The sequence below is a fragment of the Furipterus horrens genome, unplaced genomic scaffold (assembly GCF_987537825.1).
Source record: "Furipterus horrens unplaced genomic scaffold, mFurHor1.1.pri manual_scaffold_6, whole genome shotgun sequence".
NCBI classification, from domain to species: domain Eukaryota; kingdom Metazoa; phylum Chordata; class Mammalia; order Chiroptera; family Furipteridae; genus Furipterus; species Furipterus horrens.
The window spans coordinates 85,788,586-85,813,658 of NW_028327176.1; the positions used below are offsets into that span (position 1 = coordinate 85,788,586).

The 25,073-nt window shown below is 55.9% G+C and overlaps 2 protein-coding genes across 2 annotated transcripts in view; one reads left to right on the forward strand and one right to left on the reverse strand.

The window, feature by feature from the left end:
• The first annotated feature begins 961 nt into the window (after window positions 1–961).
• On the forward strand, window positions 962–3,814 carry CYP21A2 (cytochrome P450 family 21 subfamily A member 2). Its single transcript, XM_090282143.1, has 10 exons — window positions 962–1,198; window positions 1,282–1,371; window positions 1,462–1,616; window positions 1,701–1,796; window positions 1,896–1,997; window positions 2,091–2,177; window positions 2,248–2,448; window positions 2,632–2,810; window positions 2,887–2,990; window positions 3,077–3,814. The coding sequence occupies exons 1-10, from the start codon at window positions 1,000–1,002 to the stop codon at window positions 3,334–3,336; spliced, it is 1,473 nt and encodes a 490-aa protein (XP_090138269.1). The 5' UTR covers window positions 962–999; the 3' UTR covers window positions 3,337–3,814.
• TNXB (tenascin XB) overlaps window positions 3,356–25,073 on the reverse strand; it is a 44,880-nt gene continuing 23,162 nt past the window's right edge. The window contains exons 13-37 of the mRNA XM_090280785.1: window positions 21,979–22,284; window positions 20,482–20,781; window positions 18,980–19,267; window positions 18,205–18,513; window positions 17,343–17,657; window positions 16,893–17,216; window positions 16,189–16,512; window positions 12,024–12,356; window positions 11,334–11,657; window positions 10,511–10,788; window positions 9,968–10,380; window positions 8,372–8,697; window positions 7,146–7,436; window positions 6,503–6,838; window positions 6,191–6,313; window positions 5,930–6,073; window positions 5,609–5,728; window positions 5,376–5,519; window positions 5,158–5,288; window positions 4,889–5,021; window positions 4,644–4,795; window positions 4,456–4,552; window positions 4,203–4,364; window positions 3,964–4,127; window positions 3,356–3,633 (exon numbers count right to left, since the gene is read on the reverse strand). Of these exons, the coding sequence (XP_090136911.1) occupies window positions 3,541–3,633; window positions 3,964–4,127; window positions 4,203–4,364; window positions 4,456–4,552; window positions 4,644–4,795; window positions 4,889–5,021; window positions 5,158–5,288; window positions 5,376–5,519; window positions 5,609–5,728; window positions 5,930–6,073; window positions 6,191–6,313; window positions 6,503–6,838; window positions 7,146–7,436; window positions 8,372–8,697; window positions 9,968–10,380; window positions 10,511–10,788; window positions 11,334–11,657; window positions 12,024–12,356; window positions 16,189–16,512; window positions 16,893–17,216; window positions 17,343–17,657; window positions 18,205–18,513; window positions 18,980–19,267; window positions 20,482–20,781; window positions 21,979–22,284 (5,930 nt within the window). The 3' untranslated portion in view covers window positions 3,356–3,540. The remainder of the gene's footprint in view (window positions 3,634–3,963; window positions 4,128–4,202; window positions 4,365–4,455; window positions 4,553–4,643; window positions 4,796–4,888; window positions 5,022–5,157; window positions 5,289–5,375; window positions 5,520–5,608; window positions 5,729–5,929; window positions 6,074–6,190; window positions 6,314–6,502; window positions 6,839–7,145; window positions 7,437–8,371; window positions 8,698–9,967; window positions 10,381–10,510; window positions 10,789–11,333; window positions 11,658–12,023; window positions 12,357–16,188; window positions 16,513–16,892; window positions 17,217–17,342; window positions 17,658–18,204; window positions 18,514–18,979; window positions 19,268–20,481; window positions 20,782–21,978; window positions 22,285–25,073) is intronic.

Here is a 25,073-nt window from a genome sequence, read left to right on the forward strand (position 1 = left end):
CTCCTCTTTGGCATGGCCTCTCCCCACGGCTTTCCTCAAAGTCCCTCAGCTTCCACCTCACCCATAAAGTTGGCCCCAGATAGTCCTACTTGGTTTGATGGGACCCCACTTCTTATGGCTACAGCTCTCAGGATAGGGCTGGACCCCTGACCCCAGCAGTGGCTACTGAGCTCCTTCCTGGGGACTGGAATCATGGGAGGCATGTTGAGTTGTGCTGGGAAACCTTACTTGCCCTTGGGCTGGACCTGCTACCTATGGACTCTGACCCCAAAGGCAGTCCTGTTCTGCCTGCACCCGAGGGAGGGATGAAGAGGGAGGAAACACCTGTCTCTGGGGCCCTCCATGCTCCCTATCCTTGGCCTGCTCTCAGGTTCTGAGCTCAAGTCCCTCAAGCTGGTCTCTTTTTCTTGCAACCAAAAAGTATCAGGCATATGGTAAGAACTCCAAGTTGGGGACCATATAATTCTTCATTTTCAACTTTTGAGAGTGAAATGGGAGCTGATAATTACACGAGACTACAGGTATAAAGTGGGAAAACCCAGGCAAACCAGACCACATGTTTACCTATCTGTGAGTTAAAAGAACATGAGTCTGGGACTGACATTTTCACTTGGAGACAAACTCTGCAGCAGTAAGCTGGTCCCAGGGTGGGTGGCAGTGGGAGAGGGTTCAGGCCAGACTGTGGACACATTTTCCTGCATGGCTGGTGTGGGGCCATAAAACTGATGCTGGCTGTGGGAGAAAGGTCAGGGTTGCCCTTTCCTTCCTTTCTTCTTGATGGATGAAAGCAAAAAGGCCTGTTCTTTGAAATATGGACTAACCAAGGCCAACAGGCCTGTTGCCATTCCAAGAATGTGCTATTCTGTGGGCGGGACAGTGGGCAGGGGCCTGAGGAAAGGAGTCAATGGGGGCCCCAGAACAACCCGAGCAGCAAGATGGATGGTGGGGCCTCCAGAGCTATAAGTGGCCAGGCGGGGGCCTTTGCGTGGGTCTCTGGTCATGCTGCTCATTGGGCTGCTGCTGCTGACTGTGCTGGTGGGTGCCCGCCTGCTGTGGGGCCAGTGGAAGCTCAGGAACCTCCACCTCCCACCTCTTGCCCCCGGCTTCCTGCACCTGCTGCAGCCCAACCTCCCCATCTATCTGCTTGGCCTGGCTCAGAAACTCGGGCCCATCTACAGACTCCACCTCGGGCTACAAAGTGAGTGCCTGCTCCCTGCCTGACCCCACCACAGTGGGATGTGAGTGTGCTGTCTGCTGATGTCTGCTTTGGTGCTCCCCCAGGTGTGGTGGTGCTGAACTCTAAGAGGACCATTGAGGAGGCCATGGTCAAGAAGTGGGTGGACTTTGCCGGCAGACCCCAGATACCATCCTGTAAGGGGTGGGAGAAGCTGGGGCTGGGGGAGGCAGGACAGGTCAGGTTCTGGCTCCCTTGGTCAGTTCAACCCCCTCCCCTACTTGCAGACAAGCTGGTGTCTCGGCACAATCAGGATCTCTCAGTTGGGGACTACTCCCTGCTCTGGAAGGCCCACAAGAGACTCACCCGCTCTGCCCTGCTACTGGGCATGCGCAGCTCCATGGAGCCCCTGGTGGAGCTGCTGACCCAGGAGTTCTGTGAGGTGAGGCTGGACCCCATGGTCACCCCAGGGCAGCCTCTCCTCTCCCAGCAGGCCCAGCCTGTTCAGTCCATGCTTTCTTCACAGCGCATGAGAGCCCAGGCCGGTGCCCCTGTAGCCATCCAAGAGGAATTCTCTTTCCTCACTTGCAGCATCATCTGCTATCTCACCTTTGGAGACAAGGTCAAGGCTCTCCCATGCTCACATATGCTTGGACCCACCCCTCAGCCTCTCCCTGATGCCCTCCTTGTCCTGCACTGAAAGGATTCCCTCCTCTTTCAGGAGGATACCTTAGTACATGTCTTTCATGACTGTGTCCAGGACTTGATGAAAACCTGGGATCACTGGTCCATCCAAATTTTGGACATCTTTCCATTTCTCAGGGTGAGGAGGTGAAGCCCAGACACCCTGGTTCCTGGGAGTGGGTAGGGGATAGGCTTCCTTCCCAGCAGCTACACTCTATTGCCCCCTGCCCAGTTCTTCCCCAACCCTGGCCTCTGGAGGCTGAAGCAGGCCGTGGAGAACAGGGACCACATTGTGGAGGAGCAGCTGAGGCGGCACAAGGTGGGCACTGTGCTTGGACCGGGCCCCTCAGCCTGCAGCCAGGCACTCAGGCCGGCTCTCCCCTCCCTAGGAGAGTATGGTGGCTGGACACTGGAGGGACATGATGGACTACATGCTCCAGGAGGTGGGGAAGACGAGCGTGCAGGAGGGCCCTGGACAGCTCCTCGAAGGGCATGTGCATATGTCTGTGGTGGATCTTTTCATCGGTGGCACAGAGACAACTTCGACCACCCTCTCCTGGGCTGTGGCGTTCTTGCTTCACCACCCTGAGGTGTGCCCTGGGGGCAGGCTCCTTCCTGGCCACCCATCACTCTACCCTGGTGCAGACTGTGTTAGCACGGGGTGGGGGCTTCTCCTAATTGGCACAAAGGCTCCTGTGGGTGCTCCAGAACATGGCTGGAGACTGGTGAGAGACAAGGCTGGGCCCCACACTAGGCTTGCCCCCATTTCCCAGGTTCAGCAACGACTGCAGGAGGAGCTGGACCGTGAGCTGGGCCCTGGGGCCTGGAGCTCCCAAGTCCCGTACAAGGACCGCACGCGACTGCCCTTGCTCAACGCCACCATTGCGGAGGTGCTGCGCCTGCGGCCAGTCGTGCCCCTGGCTCTGCCTCACCGCACCACTCGGCCCAGCAGGTGACTCCCAAGAGGTAGGGGTGAGTGGGACAGCAGACGGGGTCCTGGCGGGCCTCTAACTCCATCCTGCCATCAGCATCTTCGGCTACGACATCCCCGAGGGCACGGTTGTCATCCCCAACCTCCAAGGTGCACACCTGGACGAGACGGTGTGGGAGCGGCCGCACGAGTTCTGGCCTGGTGCGTGCAGGGCCTGGTGCCCGCGGGTGAAAGCAGAGCGGGCCGGTCCCTGGCAGCCACCGACTAGGCCTGTTCTTCCCCCGCAGACCGCTTCCTGGCCCCCGGTGGGAGTCCCAGCGCGCTGGCCTTCGGCTGCGGGGCGCGCGTGTGCGTGGGCGAGCCGCTGGCTCGTCTGGAGCTGTTCGTGGTGCTGGCGCGCCTACTGCAGGCGTTCACGTTGCTGCCGCCCGCAGGCGCCCTGCCCTCCCTGCAGCCCCAGGGCGGCGTCAACCTCACGGTGCAGCCTTTCCAGGTGCGGCTGCAGCCCCGGGGAGCACACGCCCCCGGCCTGGGCGAGTGTCAGTGACTGGCAGGACACGTGCTGGCCTAGTGCCTCATTTCTCCTTTTATTGCTCCCGTACAACCCTCCCTCCCCCCTGTAAACATAGTGCTGTGAGATCGCGGTGGAGAAGGCTTCCTCTGATGGCTGGGTGGCGAAGGTGGGCCCTGGCTCCTCTCTCCTCGCGGCCCCTCAGTGCTCGGCAGTCATACCTGCGCGGGAGAGGTGAGCCTAGGCAGGGGCCAGGTAGCCTCTGGGTCTCAGCTTCATTTCCGTGAAGGGCACGGAGAACTCAAAGCCCTTCCAGTGGTACCAGCTCACTCCCTGGAAAGGAGGTTGAGGAGAGAGTCAAAGCAGACATCCCATCTGTTCCCACCCTTGCCCTTTTGGGAAGCTGATTCCCAGAAATCAGCCTTCTTCCCTTCCTGCTGCCTCCGTAGCCCTCCACTGCAAAAGAGTGAAGCTTAATCCTAAACTGGCTCTTTCCATCCAATAAATTATCTCCTCAAAATACTGGTGCAAGAGCATCATTGTTCTATTTCACAGATGAGAGCTCTGAGGGCTCAGTAGTAACTGGTCCCGTCACACTGCGTGTCACCCCCAGGCGGGCCGAGCCCCAGCCGCCCCAGCTGCGTCTGCCCCCAGACCCTTCACCTGGTGGTCCACTGTGCTCCCATAGAGCCCGTTGAGGTTGGCATAGTGGCAGTTCCTGTACCACCAAGCCCCTCGGTAGGAGACGGCACAGGAGATGAGCAAGTTGTTGGGGTCTCGGTCTCGGGCAGAGAAGACACTGCCGCTGTGGTAGCTCATGGAGTCCCCTGGCAAGTGGGTGAGGAAAGAAGTGAGGGCCTCCCTTGCCCCACCCCCACCCAGCCCCCAGGCCCAGCCCTCACCTGCCGTGCCGTGGTAGCCCTCCAGGTGGAGGCGGTAGTACTCTGAGGCTGAGTCTACCCAGAAAGAGTCGTACTGGGCGAACACTGCCTCATCCCCGGCCCGCAGGTCCACACGCATGGAGTAGTCACCAGCTCTCGTCAGGCTGTGCAGGAACTCATTGCCTGGGGGTGGGGAGCGTGCTCTCACCGGGGCCTTGGTGTCTACAGGGCCCCCACCCCTTCCCTGGTTCCCCAATCCCTGTGAGGTACTGACCCAGCCAGAACTCCCCAGAGATGTTCCCAAAACCATGGGCATAGTCCTCCCAGTCCCTCCAGAAGTCCGTGTGTCCATCCATACGGCGCTGGAACACCTGGGAAGCAGGTGGGGCACCATCAGCCTGTGGCTCCTGGTACAACAGCCCTGGCCCTGTGCAGGTCCCTGGGCTTCCGGCTGCTACGCACCAGCCAGCCGCCCCCATCAGTCTCCATGTCACAAAACACATTCAGTGGCCGCTCGCGATTGCCATTGAGGAAGATGGTGGTGGTCCTTGAGGTGCCGGCCCCATTCTGCATCTCCTCCCCACAGTCCCGGGGGAAGGGAACCTGCAGTCCACCTGGGAGAGGACAGAGAGGGGCCAGTCCTTTTTCTAAACCCTAGACCCCAGCTGCCCCCTCAGCTCCCACCTCAGCTCCCAGCACCCAAGTACCAGTGGTGAAGGAGGTGGACACAGGCAGCGTGAGGCTCTCGCCCCACATGGCCCGGAGCCAGGCTCTGTAGCTGGTGGAGGGAAAGAGGCCCAGGAGCTGGTGAGAGGTGATGCCTCCTGGGAGCAGGATCTCCTGTGGGACAGAGAAGGGGCAGGTCAGGAGGGGACAGGGAGGTGGAGCCCCAGCAGGAGAGGCAGAAACAGAAGCAGCGCCTCCTGGAATAGAACCCAGGGAGGGGAGTTGGCCAATGGGGCAGGGGTGGGGGCACCTGGGTATGTCCACCAGGGGTGTCGTAGGTGAGCAGGTAGCCAGTCGGTGGGACTTGGGGCTTTGTCCAAGTAAGCAGGGCTGTGCGGGGGGTCACTTCCTTGGCCTCCAAGTCCTGGGGGCCCTCCAACCCTGGAAGAGGAAGGAGGAAGAGAAGAGGGAGATGAGGACCTTCCTTGCACCTGTCCTCCCCCATCCCACACACATCACAGGAGGTACCTGTAATGAAGGTGATGCTGGCTGGAGAGGTGAAGTTGGGGCCGCGAAGGCCATGCACAGTGGCTGTGTAGTTGGTGTGGAGCGTGAGGCCGTGCAAGGGGTAGTCCACAGCGCTGCCGGGGGCTGAGGCCTGTAGAGGGGGCGCTGGGCATAGGGGAGTATCAGCAGCTGCTGCTCTGCCTCTGCTCTCCCTCCCAGAATATGTCCCCTCCAAAAGCCTGAGCCCCACTCACTGCCTGGGGCTGTGACCCGGATGTCATAGGTGTCCACAGGAGCCTGAGGGGGCTTCCAGTGTAGCACCGCAGTTCCCTCTGTCAAATTCAGTGCTCGCAGCTGGGTGGGGCCATCAGGAACTTGGGGGAACAATGGAAGGGGCTCAGAGCGGACCCCTGCTGTTCTCCCCACCCCTCCTTCCCAAACTCTGCTGGGCCTCTGGTCTGAGACTTGACCCTCCAACACCCCTCCCCTCTCCAGCTACCGAACTAACTCCCACACACGGCCTCCGGTTCTCCACTCCCCCGACCACCCTGGCCCAGCCCATGAGGTGATCTCACCCGTAGTGAGGAAGCCTATGAGAGGCTCGCTCTCCTCAAAACCTCGGACAGACACCACTGTCACCTCATAGTGAGCACCTGGGACCAGCCCCTTGAGTTTCTGGGTCCAGGCCTGGCTGTCCACTTGCATACTCTGTGGCTCCCCTGAAAACACAGTGGGTTTTACAGGGTTGCTAGGGAAGCCAGGAGGGGCTGCAGGGTGGGCAGAGCGGAGGGTGTGGAGAAATGAGAGCCAGTGAGGACATGGGCAAAGGGTGTCACCTCCTTCCGCCAGTTGGTAGGACACTTTGAAGCTGTCCACTCTGGATGGTGGGGGCATCCAGCTGACCTTGGCTGAGGTCTCCCCAATTTCACTGAACTGGAGGTCACGGGGGCTCTCTAGAACTGAGAGGAGAACCAAGTAATGATGGTGAGGGCAAGAGCTGGGGGCTCCTCTGCAGGATTCCCACCCACCCCCGTCCCAGGCCACCAGCTGCAGCCACAGACATAGAAATCTCTCTGCATTCCTCACTCCCTGCCCCACTCACCAGCCTCTCTCTGGCTGAGGCACCCGCTCCCAGCCATGGGCCTCACCTGGGCTCAGGGTACGCGCAGTGCCCTGCACGCTGCCGGCATTGTGAGGCCCACGCAGGCCGTACAGTGTAAGGCTGTACAGGGTCCCAGGACGCAGGTCCCGAAGCACAGCCGAGCGCCGTGTCCCTGGCACTGTCACCTCCCGCTGCAGCAAGGGACGCAGATGCGGCTCCAGAGTGCTTGTTGATGGGACCCCATAGCGAAGCAGGAAGGAGTCAAAGGCCCCAGAGGGGGCCTCCCAGTTGAGTCGCAGAGAACTGGTGGTCACATCAGTCACAGACAGCTGGGAGAGCCGGGGCCCTGGCTCCCCTGGGGTCTGACCAGCAGGAGCTGACCCTGCACAGAGTGGGTGGGAAAACGGTTTGGAGGCGGAAGCACACCAGCTGGGTGACCTGGGGCAGGTCCCTTCTGCCATGCAGCCTGGCCTCTAGTTCCTCATCTGTACAGTGGAGCTAACGTGGGGCTGGCACCCACAGTAGGACCCATAATGACAACACATATGTGCAGAGCCAGGGCAACCTGTCCCCACTTTCTCCCTCCTCACATTCTTTCCCTGTGCTCACCACTTCTGGGCACACCTTACCCTTCCCAGGCCCAGACAAGAGGCAGGAAGGCTAAGATGCAGGCCCTCGCCTGACGGTACCTGTGGTGCCCTCGGTTGAAATAGGGCCCAGGCGCTTCCCTTCATGGAGGCCGTAGAGGAAAAACTTGTAGGGGGTGCTTGGCTCCAGGCCTGACACAAGGACCTTGTTCTGGTCACCACCCACAAGCAAGGCCTGGGACTGCCTGTCTGTGTCCCAGTACTGCACCACGAAGGAGTCGAAGAGGCCTTGGGCCACCGTCCATGAGAGGCGCAGGGAGTCCGGGGTCCTGTCAGTCACTGCCAGCATCCCCAGGCGGGGCCCTTCTGCAGGCTCAGGGGCCTCTTCTGGGGCTGTGGGAGAAGCCCAGGGAAGAGGCTGAGTGTGTGTGCATATGTCTGTGCATGTGCATGCAGGTGCATGCATGTGTTTGCAAGTGTGTGTGTGCGCATAGCAGGCCCTCCCAACACCATTGCACCAATTCCTGGGTGGCCCCGGGCTGAGGTGAGGACTTTACAGGTCCTGGTCATGGAAGCCAGGCAGAGAGAAGAGAGGGACTGAGGCTCTTTGCATCTTCCTTCTCTTGAATTTGCCAAATCTCTGCTCTGGTGGTGAGGCCTGCTACTGTGGGCCTCTTTGGGTGTCGACACTGTGGCCCCATGGCTCCTCTGTGGGCTCCTTTGCTGGCTTTGAATTTGTGCTGCCTCTGAGGCAGGACTAACTTGGCTGCTCCCAAATTCAGCCACGGTCCTCCTTTCTGAGGAGAGCCGAGGATGAAAGTGGATGGTGAACAAGGGGCAAACCTACCCGGTGGGACTGACGTGAGCTGGGTTAGTACCTCTGGAGGAGGAGCCCCTTCCACCAACACAGCCACTTCTGCTGGTTCCTTTGCCTCTTGCTGTTTTGTTTTCTAGTAATTTTTCTATTTGAGAAAATCCTCCTGACTCATCCGTGGTTGGAGGTTTTGTCCCTGTCTGGGCAAGGCCACCCTGAGGGGATGTAGGAGTGCCCTGAGGAGGAAGGGGGAGCAGCTACGCACTGGGGAGGGGATGGGGGTGGTGTTGGTTGAAGGGGTCCGGAGAATGAGGACCACTGCCTGGGCCTCTCCTGGCCTGGCTCCTGCTTTCGACTGAGCCCTGGTCACTGTCCGAGCTGGCTCCTGGCACCTCCCTCTGGGCCCCAGGCAGGGCTCCCTCACGTGCCTCTGCACTCTTGCCTGTTCCTATGTCTTCAGCCCAAACTCAGAGGTCGGCTTGTCAGGGCCATGCAGGACAGTCTCCCCACTCACCTGTCACTCCCACGACAGAGACAGGGCCCAGGCGCTCTCCTCCTAGGAACCCGTAGAGCAGGAACTTGTATTTCCTGCCAGGCTCCAAGCCGTCTATGGTGGCCTCCTGCTGGTCTGCGGCCACAGGCACTGCCCGGGGCTGCCCGTCTGTGGCCCTGTACTGGACCATGAAGGAGTCAAAGGGGCCCTGGGCCACCGTCCATGCAAGGCGCAGGGAGTGTGGGGTCTCATCTGTCACTGTCAGCTCCTCTAGGCGGGGTGGAGGCTGCCACTCCTCCTCCAGGGGAGCTGTGGGGAGAGTGGGGTTGTGGGGGGTGCTCTTAGAGCTGCCTTCACCTCAACCTTGGCAACTTCCAGGAGGTTCGAGGGTCTGAGAAACAGTCCCTGAGGTGTGGCTTCAAGGACAGCCACCTGAGGAGACAGGCCTGCTCCAGTCCTGTGTGTAGCCTGGTCTCCTCCAGTGGACACTGCTCAAACCCCTTTCTGCCCCCGCTCCATCTGTACTGTGAGCACACTGCAAGAAATGCATACAAGATCACCTATGAGAGAGGGATGGTGGGCTGCCAAGAAGGGCCTCAGTTTCCCCCTAACCCTCAGTCCCCTGAGCAGAGATGTGGCCAGAACTGAGGAAAGCTCTCAGAGGGTACCTGGGTTGTCATGCTGACAGTAAGAGCCAGGCTGGGCAGCCAGCCAGTCAAGCTCATGGGCTGCCATCACCTGGTCTGACCCCTTTCTTGCTATCAGCCTGGGCCCTCCTTTCATACACTTTCCCAGCCCTGCACTAACCCTGGGACCTTGAAGCTGGCAGGGGGCGGGGGTGGGGGGGGATAGTGGGGGCAGGAGGAGAAGCCAGGAGCAGAGTACAGAAGAGACCTGCCGAGGGTAGGAACTGACTGGTGAGGGTCGAAGGAGAAGTCTGTATCCAGTCACCATGATGAGGGTTCAGGGAAGAGAATTACGAAGTTGGAGGGCCCAAGCCCTAACTGGCCGTGTGCCTCGTCCTTGTGTGGCCAGGCTGACTCATGGTCCTGGGAGTGGGGTGAGGGTCAGTGACCTACCTCCTCCCCTTCCTTGGGGGGTTGAATCATGGGCACAGTGACACCAGATTTTTCCATAGTCTTTTTGCAGCCAAACTCTTCTTGTTTTCCACCTCTTGCCACAGAGTTGGGATAGGGAGGAGGAGGATGTGAACGTTTATTGAGCACCAGTATATATTATCCATAATCATTATGCAAGTGTGGAAACTGAGGTTCAAAGGAAAGTGACTTGCCCATGGCCACACAGCTGGCAATCGGGATTTGAACATGGACCTGCTTGGTTCTGAAGCTTGGGTTGTTTTTATTACATTACCAGTCAGTGAATGGAAAAAATAATGCATAGAAAATGCTCAGAACAGTGCCTGGCATGTAATAGGGACTCAATAAGTGTTTGCTTTTGGTGTTATGATTGTCATGTCAAGACTGAAGGAGAAGAATATACTTCATGGGAAGGCCACAGGGCCAGCTCAGATGAGAAGCATCTAGGAAAGGTGGGCGCAGGGCTGGGGCTTACCTGTGGTTGCCATCAGCCTAGGGGCCCAGCTGCTTCCTGCCTGACAGCCCGTAGAGCAGGAACTTGTTTTTCCTGTTGGGCTCCAGGCCCCTGACAGTGACCTTCAGCTTATCTGCAGCCACGGGCACCACCTGGGACTGTCCATCCCTGTCCTTGTACTGAACCACAAAGGAGTCAAATTTGCCCTGGGGGACCACCCACGAGAGGCCCAAGGAGTCTGGGGTCACATATGTCACTGTCAGCTCCCACAGGCGAGGAGAAGATTTTGTGACTGGGACTGAAAAAGAGAGAGAGACAGATGGAGAGTGACAGAAATGGTGACAAAAGCAGACAGAGCTTCCACAAGACCATATGTCAGGAATGGGGAAGCAGAGGCCTAGGGACAAAAGAGGAGCCAGGGAAGAAAGTAGAGTTCCTTCAGGAAAGGAGGAGCAGGGAAAGGATAGGATGAGGGGTAAAGGGGAGGGCAGTATTTGATTTCACTGGACCCAGTAAAGACATGGGTCTGTCTGGAGACTCTGAGGTCTGGAGTGTGGAGCACAGAAGATGACATTCTCATTGTCACCATAAGGGGGCGAAGGAAGGTCAAAAGGCGCCAGGAGCAAAGGGAATTTGTACTTGCTGGTGGACAGGGGCCAGACCAGAGATGGTGACCTTCCATTGGTTCCCACCCACGGGCACTGCCTGGGGCTGCCTCTGAACATCCCTGCACTGGACCAGGAAGGAGTCAAAAGGGCGCTGGACCACCGTCCAGGAAAGGCGCACTGTGTCTGAGTTCATGGCCGCCACAGCCAGCTCCTCTAGGCAGCGCGCTCTGAGGGGCTCTGTGGGCAGCGGGGCTGGAACAGAGCAGTGGAGCCTCAGGACTCAATGGCAGGACCCTGTCCCAGGGAGGGAATGCTTCCCGAAACAAACATTTGAGCTAATTGTCCGAAGGTGTTTACTGGGTCCCAGGTGCTGTGTAAGCACTCACGACAGGTGCAGTAGGTGCCATTACCAGCATCACCTCACTGTGTAGGGGACCTGCCGCTGCGGAGGTTAAAACACATTTGCATAATATGCAATCAGTACATTCAGAACAGGACTCAAACCCAGAGAGCCTGGATCCACATCCACATCTGAGCCACTATACTGCCCAGACAGGGAGCCTGAGGAAGCCACAGACTAACAAATCAGCAAGTTAGAGGTTCCGGATGGTGAGGAAAGAAACAAAGCTAAAATGTATGGGGCACAGGCTCCATGCCCACCCGACCCTGACGATTGTCTGCACCAGTCTCCACTCATTCAAGGATCACGTGGGACATCGCACCATGTAAGAAAGGACAGGGCAAGGGCCCATGTGTAAGGAGTGCTGACCTCAAAGGGGGAAAGCAAAAAGGGGCAGAGGAAAACCCTGCCCACCCCGACTCACCGGTCAGGCCCACAGTGGACACGGGGCCCACGCGCCGCCCCCCGTGCAGGCCGTACAGGTGCATCTTGTACTTGCGCCCCGGCTCCAGGCCCCGCACGGTGACCTCGCTCTCCTCACCCCCGACGCGCACCACCTGGGGCCGACCGTCCCTGTCCTTGTACTGGATGGTGAAGGACTCAAAGCGGCCCTGGGGGACGGTCCAGGAGAGGCTCAGCGAGTCCGGGGAAGATCCTGTCACTGTCAGCTCCCCCAGGAGGGGCTCCTCAGGGGGCTCTGGGGCCTCCGTGCTGGGTTCTGTGGGGCTGGGGGTCTCTTCCTCTGCAGCTGAGAAGGACAGACACAAGGAGGGTGAGGCAGGGACTGTGGAGATGTCCTCAGTCTGCTCCCAAGATGTGGTCACGACTGGACCCCGAGGTCACTGCAGAGAAGCCCCTCCTGGGGGCTGGGTGGTCCTGCTCAGCACAACCTCACAAACATGCCCAGAGCCTGGGGGTCAGCTGTGGGGAACCAGGGCAGCCGCCAGCACAGCTCACAGAAGCCTTTCTCTGCCCAGGGGGACCCGCTGGTCCTCAGGGAGCCCAGGGGCAGGTGTCAAGGGCACCGTGGCTCAGCCTCAAGCGGAGGGGCCCCCTGCACCCCACTCACCCATCACAGAGTGTGATCCTCCTCAGGCTCCCACCATCCACTCACCCGTCACCCCAATGGCAGAGACGGGGCCCTGGCGCTGGCCGTCATGGAAGCCATACAGGTTCATCTTGTACTTGTGGTCAGGCTCCAGGCCCGAGATGGTGACTCCATCCTCCTGTCCCGGCACCCGCACCACCTTGGGCTGCCCGTCCCCGTTCTTGTACTGGACCAGGAAGTGGTCAAACTGGCCCGTGGGGACGGTCCAGGAGAGGTGCAGGGAGTCGGGGGTGGCATCCCTCACAGTCAGCTCCCCCAGGCGTGGCTTGATGGAAGGCTCACCGATTGTGGTGGGCGGAACCTGGGTGGTCCTGGCTTCATAATCTAGAGCTGGATGAACTGGAGAAAGACACGGGGGACAGGAGAGATCTCCTCAGTTCTCGGTTCAGCAGATCAGGGGTCTATTGCAAAAATAAGATAATAAGGAAAAGAATCTTGCCATCCACAGTGGCTCTCACTCTGAGTCTTTCCGATCCCTTTAATGTCTCCTTCCTCACTGTCACCCTCTCCTCTTCGGCCTCACCTACCACCTGCCAACACCCCTGTGCGTCTCCCTCTCCTCCAGTACCCGCCCCTCCTCTGAATACAGGTCCACGTGGCCACTGTGCCCTAGGCTCCCTCTACTGGGGTCTCGCTGGCATCTCATTGCCTTTGGTTCATGACATTGCTCCCAGTTCAGAAGCCCTCCCCCACCAGAAACCTGCAATCTTCCTGGTTCTGTCCCTGTCCTCAGCTGTCATCAGACTCAGAGCGTTTCACTCTGTCCGAAGTCCCTGTTGCGTCTCCTCACTACCCACACCTGCAGCCCAGCCTTCCTGTTTAGGGATACCCTCACCTCTCACCCGTGCTCCTCCCTCCCTCCTGGTGTCTCTGCATCCCGCCTGTCCCCTCTGCACAGGGGACCAGAATTAAACTTTAAGTGCACATCTGATAGTCGAATCGGTCTTACTTAAAACTGTGCACAACCCTCTGGATCCCCAGAGGAGTCCCCGCTTCCTGAGCTGCCCCTACTTCTCCACCCCCATCTCAAGGCTGTCCCTCTACTCAGAGCATTTCACCCAAAACCCTCTCATGTGCCCTGGTGTTCCCCGTTCCCAGGCCTTTGCACAAGTTGTGACATTGTTGATCTGACACACAGCCCTATCGTGCTACCACCATGCTGACACCTGCCTGACCTCAGGTCTCAGCTGTCCTGTGGGTGGCTGTGGACAGGCTGTCTTAGGCCTCACTGCCCCAGGACTTTCTGTCATATCCACATCCTCCTTTGGCTGATTTGCTGGTTCACAGCCTGTCTTCCCTGACCATGAGCCCCATTAGTATAAGACCTTGTCTCTCTGCCAACTTCAAGGCCGACCCCTGTGAACTCCCACAGTGCTTGCTTGGCTCAGGGTACCCCCATCTTAGTTGGCCAATTATAGTCATAAGTCTGGTAATGTCTGAACCATGAGGTCGGGGTGCTGCAGGCAAGACACTGCTCTCTGAGCATCCCCTGTCCTCTGTCACAGCCTCCAATCACGCCATAGAGTGCTGAGGCTCTGGGACAGACCAGGAATGCCAGTACGATTCCCTCCCATAAATTCTAAGAAAATGTTGATCCCTTTGTTGTGAGGAGATGCTACCAAAGTGTGGTCCTCAGAGCAGCAGCAGCAGCATCCCGGAGGACCTTGTTAGGGATGCAAAATCTCTGGCCCCAGCCCAAAACTGCTAAACAAATCTGCCCTTTACCAAGATGCCCAGGCCACTGATGTGCAAAAGGTGACGTGCAGGTGGGGTAGTGCTGTTTTCACAAAGATGGCAATAAAGGGAAAGTCTTCCAGGGCCTGTCCCCCACTCACTGGTCAGGCCCACAGTAGACACGGGGCCCACACACTGCCCCCCATGCAGGCCGTACGGGTGCATCTTGTACTTGCACCCTGGCTCCAGGCCCCGCATGGTGACCTCGCTCTCCTCACCCCCAACATGTACCACCTGGGGCCGACCGTCCCTGTCCTTGTACTGGATGGTGAAGAACTCAAAGTGGCCCTGGGGGACGGCCCAGGAGAGGCTCAGCGAGTCTGGGGAGGATCCTGTCACTGTCAGCTCCCCCAGGAGGGGTTCCTCGGGGGTCTCTGGGGCCTCTGTGCTGGGTTCTGTGGGGCTGGGGGTCTCATCCACCTCCATGGGGAAGGGGGTCTCATCCTCATACACCTTGGGAGCTAAGTTAAGGGATTGGGGGTAGAGGCTTAGATGGTAACTTGCTTCTCTGGTGTTGTCTGTGGGGACAGCAAAGTCCATCCTGCTGAAATACTGTTCAAGCTGTAGCCACTGGCAAAGCTCCTCGGTGGAGGGAGCTGAGACAGGCTCCCAAATTCCTGTACATGCCCATTGGCATAAACCTTCAGAAGGCAATCTGGACACATGACAGAAGCCAAAATAGTGCTTATTTGCTTTGATTCAATAATATCATTTCTGGGCAGCTATGCTAAGAAAATTATTAAAAAGCAGGAAAAAGTTGTATCATAGGAATTCATTATGGGATTGTTCATGACAGCAAAATGTGTCAAGGGATCAAGAGATCCGCAGGAGGTGATTAATTTTGTTATGGCACTTTCACCACGAAGCATCAAATAACCATTAAAGCAATGATTAATGCAGGCTGTATAGCCACAAGATAAATGCTCCCAATGTCACCTGAGTACAAAAGAAAGTCAGAGCCAAAAATGCAACTTTCAAAAATGCAGAGAGGATGTTATGCACATTGTTACAAATGGTGCCTATTGGGTCAAAAGGTGGTCTGATGAGAGACGTTTTCCTTGTTTTCAAAACTTCCATCATGTTCCTATATTCTTTTTACTAGAAAAATATAGACTTAAAGAGAAATACTGGATTATGAAAATTATTAATCCAGTGGAAGGTGTGGAGGGGTGACGTGGGTCCACTGTATTTTGTATATGTTTGGGATTCGCTTTATTAAAGGGTAAAAAAAACAGAGCAGTGAATGAGAATTAACAGCTTACCTTCATGGTGTGAATTGTTCTAACGTCCACTTTCTAATGAATTCCTGATTCTCCCCTCCCCCAATACTGCTGTGAACACAGGTATAGAAGAGGCCCATAGCCCAGGAGTTAGGAAGACTGAGTGAAATGGCTCCTGTGTGCGCAGTATCTTCAGGAGAGGTGTGGGAACGCCACAGAGCTGCTCACTTGGTGTCACAGAGGCAGCAACCTGCCCTCCGAAGGATCCACCTCAGAGGGTTTGGTTCTTCCACATCCAGAGGAACTCTTGTGAAATACTCTCACCTGGCATAAGAATCTGGCTGACAATGACTTAGAAAAGACTGCACGGTTGGAACTGAATGCACCTTGTGATAGTTCCCCCTTATTCCTTAGGGACTAGAAATTGTCTTTTTCATAATTAGAAATGAAATAAGTTGCAAGAGTGATTGGGGTAAAAGGCAAGCAGTGTAAGGGATAAGATGTTATCTTTAAATTTTTTTCCCTGATTATAAAAGAAATGCATGTCATTTAAGAAAATTTGGATAACACAGGATAGACTAAAACAGAAAAGAGTTCTGGAACATTCTATCCTGTCTCACAAACATGCATCCTGTGGGGTATGTTTCCTTCCAATGTCTTTCCCATGCATGTTATTTTCAAGTGATTGTGGCCAGCACTTTTTAAAAAATTGTGGGCTCCTCTTTCAATGTAGTATTTTAAAGTAATTGTCTTACATTGACACATTTCCATGATGGCATAATAGCTCATCTTATAGATGTTGTCAAGTTATTTAACCATTCCCATGTGGCAGGATGTTGGGTTCTTTCTTTTCTTTTCTCTTTTTCTTTTCTTTTTTTTTTTTTTTTTTTTTTGGTATAACAAAGAATGCTGTAATTAAGTTGGGAAACAAAAATTCGGGTAAATCAAGCTCGGCCTGTGCCTGACACATTTCTCCCGCAAAGGAGGCCAGTGGCTGACCATCAGGAGGCGTCCATACTAGTGCGGATGATGATGCTGTAGGTTGGCAAAGGCCAAACCACTAGGCGTGGACCATGGCCTGGAGCCGCAGAGGGAGGGCATGAAAGGAGAGGTGGGCCAGGACCCTCGCGGACTGGTGAAATGGAACAGTCAATGAGGTTATGACCCATAAGAAAAGAGTAGTTCTCCTGAGATCACCCAAGCATACCCCCACTCACCGGTCAGGCCCACAGTGGACACGGGGCCCACGCGCCGCCCCCCGTGCAGGCCGTACAGGTGCATCTTGTACTTGCGCCCCGGCTCCAGGCCCCGCACGGTGACCTCGCTCTCCTCACTCCCGACGCGCACCACCTGGGGCCGACCGTCCCTGTCCTTGTACTGGATGGTGAAGGACTCAAAGCGGCCCTGGGGGACGGTCCAGGAGAGGCTCAGCGAATCCGGGGAGGATCCTGTCACTGTCAGCTCCCCCAGGAGGGGCTCCTCGGGGGGCTCTGGGGCCTCCGTGCTGGGTTCTGTGGGGCTGGGGGTCTCTTCCTCTGCAGCTGAGAAGGACAGACACAGGGAGGGTGAGGCAGGGACTGTGGAGATGTCCTCAGTCTGCTCCCAAGATGTGGTCATGACTGGACCCTGAGGTCACTGCAGAGAAGCCCCTCCTGGGGGCTGGGTGGTCCTGCTCAGCACAACCTCACAAACATGCCCAGATCCTGGGGGTCCGCTGTGGGGAACCAGGGCAGCCGCCAGCACAGCTCATAGAGGCCTTTCTCTGCCCAGGGGGACCCGCTGGTCCTCAGGGAGCCCAGGGGGAGGTGTCAAGGGCACCGTGGCTCAGCCTCAAGTGGAGGGGCCCCCTGCACCCCACTCACCCATCACAGAGTGTGATCCTCCTCAGGCTCCCACCCTGGGGCGCCCACCATCCACTCACCCGTCACCCCGATGGCAGAGACGGGGCCCTGGCGCTGGCCGTCATGGAAGCCATACAGGTTCATCTTGTACTTGTGGTCAGGTTCCAGGCCCGAGATGGTGACTCCATCCTCCTGTCCCGGCACCCGCACCACCTTGGGCTGCCCGTCCCCGTTCTTGTACTGGACCAGGAAGTGGTCAAACTGGCCCGTGGGGACGATCCAGGAGAGGTGCAGGGAGTCGGGGGTGGCATCCCTCACAGTCAGCTCCCCCAGGCGTGGCTTGATGGAAGGCTCAGGGCTCGTGGTGGAAGGTTCTGCAGGTTCATCCTCCTCTTCCCTTGGGACTAAACAGAGATAGGAAGAGAGAGAAGGACCTAAGTGAGAGGCAGGTGTTCATGAGGCTTCTGCTCTCCTCTCGGCTCTCATGCTATCTGGAAGGAAGAAGGGTGGGCAGAGTTCCTCTTGCTCACCTGTCAGAGATTCCACCTGGATAGGACCCATACGCTGCTGGCCATGAAAACCATACACATTCACTAGGTATCTATGGTTGGATTCCAGTCCAGAGAGGGTGATGTCATTCTCGTTGCCCCCTAAACTGACAATGTGGAGCTGCCCATCCTTGTCTATATACTGAACCTCAAAGGAGTCAAATTTTCCCTCAGTGACTGTCCAGGAGAGGTGCAGGGTATGCGGGGTGGCCTTGTCCACGGTCAGCTTCCCGAGGTGGGGCTCAGACTCTGGAGGGTTTGGGGCCGTGTTCTCAGCTTCAATTTCCTCCCTGGGGGCTGGTTCAGAGAGACAGGTAGAGGTGGGTAATGGGTCTGTTGCTGCACCAGGTCTCTCCAAGGGGAGGGCAGGAGGGAAGGACGGCAGGAGGTGAAGGCAAGCAGTCAGTGATAAAGGGGGTCAACTATTAATACACAGGAATTTCAAAAGCATGATGCTAAGTACAAGAAGCCAAACACAGAAAACTATGTACTGTGTGATTTTGTAAATGAAATGCTGCAAAAGTCAAAACAATTATGATAGAAAGCAATTTGCAGTGCCAGAGGCTCGCATTAGGGGAACTGACTGGTAGGGACACAGCAAACTTCGGGCCCAGGGAAATGTTTTACAACTCAGTTGAAATAATGATTTCATGACTTATACATTTGTCTAAATTCATTGAATTATTCCCTTGAAATGGGTGAATTTTATTGTATGTAAATTATACCTCCATAGAGCTGATCCCTTTCCCTAAACAAAGGAAGCTCAGAAATGGTGTGGCTGGGTGAGGCCAGGAGAGCCTGGCGGGAAGGAAGAATAATCTATTTTGGCCACAGCCACACTCACCAGTCACGGCGATGGCAGTGATGGGCCCCACGCGCCGGCCCTCATGCAGCCCGTAGAGCAGCAGCTTGTACCTGCGGGAGGGGTCCAGGCCCGAGACCGTGACCTCCCTGAGGTTGCCATCCATGGGCACCACCTGGGGCTGCCCATCCCTGTCCTTGTACTGGACCACAAAGGAGTCAAACTGGCCCTCAGGGACCATCCATGCAAGGTCCACAGAGTCCGGTGTCACGTTGGTCACCTGCAGCTCCTTCCCCAGATGGGGTTTTGGGGGACGCTTTGTTCTAGCATCATCCACAGCACCCTGGGTCTCTGAGATATAGACATAGAGGAAATGGCTGAGATGTTTCTGGATGTCTTGGTGATCTTGAAGGGCAGGAGTGAGAGGTCTAGAGCCTGGGCTTTGATACATGAATCCCAAAGGGCTGGTGCTATGGGCTTATGCAAGGAGAAGGGGGACTGGACCCCAGCCAGAGCAAGTGGAACCAGTATCAGCTCTGATGGCAGCTAGCACAAACATCATGACGCCACACTGGCATCAGGTGCAAGGCTTTGCACATTTTTAGCTACAGATTGTTTATAGTTAAGTAAGAGATAAGGAAAGCAGAGCAAGCTTTAAAGCATAATATGCATTTTTCAAATCCAATTCCCATGGAAACCTCCTGAGTGGCCTTTGAGTCATGTCTGCCTCTACATGCAGCCCTGGCCTGGAAGAGTGCCAGACACCTTCCCCAGGGCCTCCAGGAACAGAGGCAGACCCTTCAGGGGAGGACCTCACCTGTGGTGCCATCAGTGGTGAGGGGCCCGTGGCGTTTCTTGCCCAGGAGGCCATAAAGGAGGAATCTGTACTTGTGGCCGCTGTCCAGAGGGGTGATGGTGACGGAGCGCTCGTGACCCAGCACAGGCACCATCCGGGGCCCATCCTGGTCCTTGAACTGGACTACAAAGGAGTCAAAGTGGCCCTCAGGGACCGTCCAGGAGAGGTGCAGTGAATCTGTGGTGGGGTCGGTCACCCACAGCTCCCCGAGGCGGGGTGGGGCCCCTGGGCTGGCGTCACCTTGAGCAGCTGACAGAGAGGAACAACTCTTGTGTTTATCTTCCAAAGTGACTACTTGACTGCCTCTCGCTGGAGTTTGAAAAACCCAGAACTTCCCAAATGATCAGTCCTTCCCCCAAATGTTTCTATCACCCTTCCAGTGGTACCACCATCCCCAGCTGGCCTCAGCCTCTGTCCACTTAAACAATCAGGAGGGGTCTTCTGTCCTAAGACACCTCTGGGAAAAGAGATGCCCTAGCTTGCTGCTTATCTTAATCCTCTTGCTGTCTAGATTCTTCCCACCAATTAGAGACTAGTTCCCTGGCAGGATGCAGCTTGTCACAGACTTGGTGTGTTTTTATCTCCTTTTACCAAGGAGCCCACTCATTGTGATTTGCTGACTTCTGGGGAAATCTGAGGGTCCTAGGAACATCAATCAAGGGAGGCACAAGATCTCTGATGGGGACAGAGAGCAGGTGGGGAGGCATGATGATATGATGGAGGTGATCCTCATAGGCCCTGGTGGAAGGGGGCTGCCTATGCATGAAGAGGGGTCAGGGAGAATATGGGGAGGTCAGACAGGAAAGGAATGTGATGCCAGCCTAAGAAACCATCCTGAGACCTGAGAAGGGGCTGGCCCGCTGCCTTCCTGGATAGCAAGGACGCTGACGGCATTGTTATTGCAAAAGTTTTCTGGCAGCAGGGAGCCCCCCGGGGCAGGGGAGGGCCTGGACTGAAAACCAGGAAAGGGGCACAGCTGGGCAACCAGCCCTGGACTCCTGGGGTCCCCAGTTTCTGAGGCTCCAATAGGAGGACAGGGGAGGAAAAATATGGGACCTGATGGGCCTGAGTCAATAGGGTAAGATATTGGGTGAGAGTCGGAGGGGAGGTGGCAAAACTCTCAGGAGGTGATGGTGCCACGGGGCTGACAGGGCCCAGGGAGGCAGGGAAGGCTCTGCTCCCTTCACTTCCCCTACCCCCAGCACCTGTTCCCCACGTCCCTCCTTCCAGGCTGGGATCTGAAAGGTCTTCCCCATTTAACAGGAGTAGGGAGTATGAGAAGTCAGGGACAGTCAGCAGGGGAATGGATCCAGGACTGGCCCATTGTCCTGGCTCTCATGTGCCTTGGACCAGGCAGCTTTGCCAATGAAACAGAAGGACAAAGGGGAGGCCTGGCAGGTGGGACAGGAGATCAAACAGTGTGAAGAGAGGCCTCAGGCTCAGCTTCAGGGGGTCCCTCTTACCCGTCTTTGCCTCCACAGAGACAGGGCCACTTCGCTTCCCTTTCTGGATCCCAAAGAGCAGGAACTTATATTTCCTGTTGGACTCCAGGCTTCTGATGGTGACCTCTAGCTGGTCTGCGGCCACAGGCACCACCTGGGGCTGCCCGTCCCTGTCCTTGTACTGGACCACAAAGGAGTCAAATTTGCCCTCAGGAACTGTCCACGAGAGGTCCACGGAGTCCGGGGTCACGTCTGTCACTGTTAACTCCCCCAGATGCGGCTCCTGGGGGGACTCTGTGGCTGGGGCTGGTAGGAGGGGCACTGGTATCGGGGAAGACAAAGAACAGGCTGAGACTTCTGGAAAGACAACTCTCCCCACAGGGCTCTGGGCTCCCAGGGACTCAGGGGCCTGGAACTGAGATGGGAGACAATTACATCTTTATTTTCACTGACCTCTAAATGAAATGTAGCATTTCCTTCAATGATAAATATAGGAAACCAACCACAGTGTACTAGCAGTACCTGTGACTCTGTCACCAATAGGAATCACAGATGTTTTCACATCAACTTAGAAATACTTCAGAGACTTCACAATACAGGTTACACGCATCACTACTTCCAAATGTGCCACTAAGTCTTGTTATTTAATGAACGAATAAAGAAGTCCCTGTATTACTAAATCTTAAACTTGAATTTAAAAATATTTTGATTAACTGTATATCAATACAATTGGTTTCCCTTGTAATGCTATGCATTTTATTTTATAGTTGTTTTTAGAGATTTGATTTATTTTTTACAGAGAGGGGAAGGGAGGGAGAAAGAGAGGGTGAGAAACATCCATGTGCAAGAGAAACATTGGTTGCCTCTGGTTGCCTCTCACACACCCCCAACTGGGGAGCTGGCTCACCACCTAGGCATGTGCCCTGACCAGGACTTGAACTTGCAAGCTTTCAGTTCGCAGGCCGGCACTCAACCCACTGAGCCACAGCAGCCAGGGCTATTTTATAGTTTTAAAAACACTGCTCTGAAGGGGATCCATGGCAAAACAACAGTGCAAGCCCATGTCTAGGAAGCCATGAGGGGCGGGAAGGCCATAGAGGTCAAGTGTGAGGGCCACTTCCAGAGGGGGCTGAGTGCCTGACAAGGGACTCAAGGGATGAGTGCCACTTAACCCCAACTAAATAGGGCAGTGAGGGAGGTGGCAGCCATGTCCAAGTCACAGGGGCTTGTAAAGAAAAGGAAAGAAACAACTATGGACAGTCAGAGAGGGAGACCCTCTGAACTGGATTTGGGTCAGGTGAGAGGAAGACATTCTTGCCTGGGGAAGGGGTGGAGTGGAGATGGGGCTGGAAAGCAGAGAAAGTTCCAGCCTGGGGGAGGAGCTAAGGGGTCAGGGAAGGGACTAGGATGCCTGTGACCCCAGGAGAACCCGCAGAGGCCACCAAGGCAGGACCCAAGGGGCTGCAGGTAGGAGACTCGGGATAACCAGGGTCGGGCACTGCCTGGCCCCTCACTCACCTGTCGCAGCTACCACAGAGAGAGGGCCCACACGCTGCCCATCACGGAGCCCGTAGACGTGCATCCTATATTTGTGTGCGGGTTCCAGGTTGGGGATAGTGGCCTCATGCTGGTCTGCAGCCACAGAAACAACCTGGAGCTGTCCATCCCTGTCCTTGTACTGGACCAAGAAGGAGTCAAACTGGCCCTCAGGGACTGTCCACATGAGGCTCACGGAAATGGGGGTCACATCTGTCACTGTCAGGATCCCCAGGCGTGGCTCCAGGTGGGGCTTGGTGGCTGCAGGCATCTCTTCTGGTTGTGGAGCTGTGACAGAGATTGTGGGAGGCTTTTAGGAAAAGGCCTTCTTCCCCTTGGTAGTAATTATGTCTGTTTTTTTTTTTTTTTTTTCCTGTTTGTTTGTTTTTGTGGTGCCTGTGAGGTGGGTCTGATGTAAAACTAAACCGATTGGCAGCATCTGCCTGGCCAACAGCCACTCACTAAGTCCCTGCCAGGCTCTGGGGCTGAGCCTCCTGGGAGCAGTGTCAGCCATCACTGAAACCTGGGAAAGTGGCTGAGCTTCCATCCCTGCCTCAATGGCTCCCCACTGTCTAGACCTTCGTGATACCTCCAGACTGGTCAGCATCTTCCCTGGGTGCCTTATCAGTGTCCCAAACTCAACAGTCCAAACCCAAGCTCAGGGGCTCTGCCCATACCTGCCATCTCCTGGCCGCCCCACCTCGCACAGCCGCTGCTGCCTTCCCAGTGCCATACCCAGTCTTCTCTAAGCCCCAGCCCAGCCCAGGAGCTAGTCCTGGGGGCACTACCTACAGAAGATGACCCTCCCCACCAACTCCCCTGCTACCATCTCCAGGCACCACCAGCTCTTACGGGATTACAAGACAGTCTCCCTAAGTCACCTCTCTCTTGCACACTCACCCCCTCCTCTGTTCCCCACTGTTAACACATTAATCAGAGATGTTCCTGCCATGACGTCCATCTCACTCAGAGCAAAAGCCAAGTCCCTATGATGCCTTGTGGTCTAACACGTTCACTTCTCCCCCTTCTCCCCCCAATTCCAGAACGTTCCTTCCTGGTCCATGGACATTCGGACACCTTCCCTCTACCCTGAGTGCTTGTTCCCAAGGGCCTCAGTGGCTTGTTCTCTCCCTCCTTCAATCTGTCCTCAGCCTGGCCCTTTTCCATCACCTTCCCATCCACGAACCTACCGGCCTTGGATTTACTTCCCATCTTGTCATTGTTACTGTGGTACCATTGATATATCTGTGCAGTTGGGTGCCTGCCTCCCTTCACAGGGAAGACCTCTGGCTGTTTGCTGCTGTGCCCCCAGCACCTAGCACCCAGTGGGTGCCCCACAATGTTTGTTAATGAGTACTCTGCATGGCTGGTCTAGGAAAGGCCAAACTCAGGACCCTCTGGTTCCCATTGCCAAGAATGAGTTCAGCCTGGGAGCCACTGCACCAGTGACTGAACCTGAAAGGTGGCCCCAGGAGTCAGTTGGCAGGGGTGGGGGGGTGGATGGGGTTTCTCTGGCTCCTGTGGAGGAGACTAGGTTCCAGACAGATAAAAACTTGCTTTAAAAATAAGCTGCTGATGAGATCTCAGGAAGACAGAGATGAGTCTAAGAGGGAAGGGCAGGGATGGAGGCAGCTTAAGGGATGGGAGTGGTCACCGCTGAGCAGCAACAAGACAGGTGCTGGGCTTGGGACTGAACTTCATTTTATTTGCCTTCTGTCTCTGCTAGTTCCTACAGCATCCGCTCCCTGCTTGTTTTTGCCCTCTCTGTAGTTCTTTCCGTGAGAAAGAGAAACTGTCCCTCACCATCAAGCCTTATTGTTGGTGGTTTGGCTTAACTGGGAAGATGGGATTATACCTACCAATGGGTATGGAAGTCCCAAGGTGTGATTGGCGTAACTTTTTCCAAGTTAAAAACATTTCTCACTAGCTGCACGTATTTCTTCTCCTGCCAGGGATGGCCCTTGGTCAGCACAGCAGCCTGCTCTGATAATGACCACCCTGCTTGATCCCATAGTTAGGAGCTGGGAAACCTGGAATGCAGCTCAGCTTGTCAGATTCCAGAACTTGATTTTCCCCATCCTTACCTGGGCACCAGAGATGGCCTCACAGAGCCCAGTGTGGCTGCCCGGGACAAAAGGACTGATCAAGGGTCTCCCCTGGAGAAACTTCAGCCTCATGTTCTGCACCTGGCACAAGCCTTCACCCTGCTACATGCAGGACTCAGGGTAGCTTTCCCCTCTTCCTACTCTCAGTGCTAACTAATGGAAAAAGAAATCAGGAGTGGAATGTTCTGGAAACTAAGCCAACCAAGTCACAGTGAGGTTGAGCTTTGTGGAAATACAGAAAGTTTCCTTGCTCTGGAAACTCCTCTGCTCCTCTGCTTTCAAGTTTGTACTCTTTCCCCTTATAGTAAAAGTTGTTTTTTAAAAATGTGTCTTTCTTTCAGTGAACTAAGGGGAAAAGAGATGCCCCTTGCTCTGACCGAGTGGGGCAGGTCAGCAGGAGGGTCCCAGAGTCCACCTGGGATCCAGGCCCTTGTGCTGAGGGTCCAGAGAGGAAGTGCCCAGGCTGGATCCTTTATGGTGGCCGGGGCGGCCGGGGCCTGGGCCTGAGAGAGGGCTGGAAGGGAAGTTCTTCCTTGCTGTAAAGGCACTCACTGGGAGCATGGTGAAAAAAGCTTCCAGTTGTGCTGATGAAGGAGCCAATGTCTCATGCACACTGATCATCTGGGTGGCTGAAGCAGCCAGCCCTGAGTAAGGATAATTGTAGTAGTCACAGTGGCAGACACTGACAGCATGTTCTCTCTGTGTCAAGCCTTTCTTAGTGCTCTATGTTGTTGACCCACTGAGTCCTCACACCAGTTCCGTAAGGTGGACATTACGATCCCCACTTTACAGATGAGAAAACAGAGGCATAGAAAATTTAAAACTTGTTCAAGGTTGTACAGCTGGTTGTAGCCCATACCCTGTGAACTGCTTTTCCTAGGTCTTCCCCAAGCTGGTGGGGCCATGAGGTCCCCTGCGGCAAGGAGAGCCATCACCACAGGGAGGCTGGGGGCACCAGTAGTAGGAAAACGA

What these genes read in the sequence shown, in the direction of transcription:
- CYP21A2 (XM_090282143.1), top strand. Translation starts at nt 1,000, where the DNA reads ATGCTGCTCATTGGGCTGCTGCTGCTGACTGTGCTGGTGGGTGCCCGC. An exon ending in TGACCCAGGAGTTCTGTGAG is followed by an intron (nt 1,617 to 1,700) that starts GTGAGGCTGGAC and finishes CTTTCTTCACAG; the next exon opens with CGCATGAGAGCCCAGGCCGG. An exon ending in AGCAGCTGAGGCGGCACAAG is followed by an intron (nt 2,178 to 2,247) that starts GTGGGCACTGTG and finishes TCCCCTCCCTAG; the next exon opens with GAGAGTATGGTGGCTGGACA.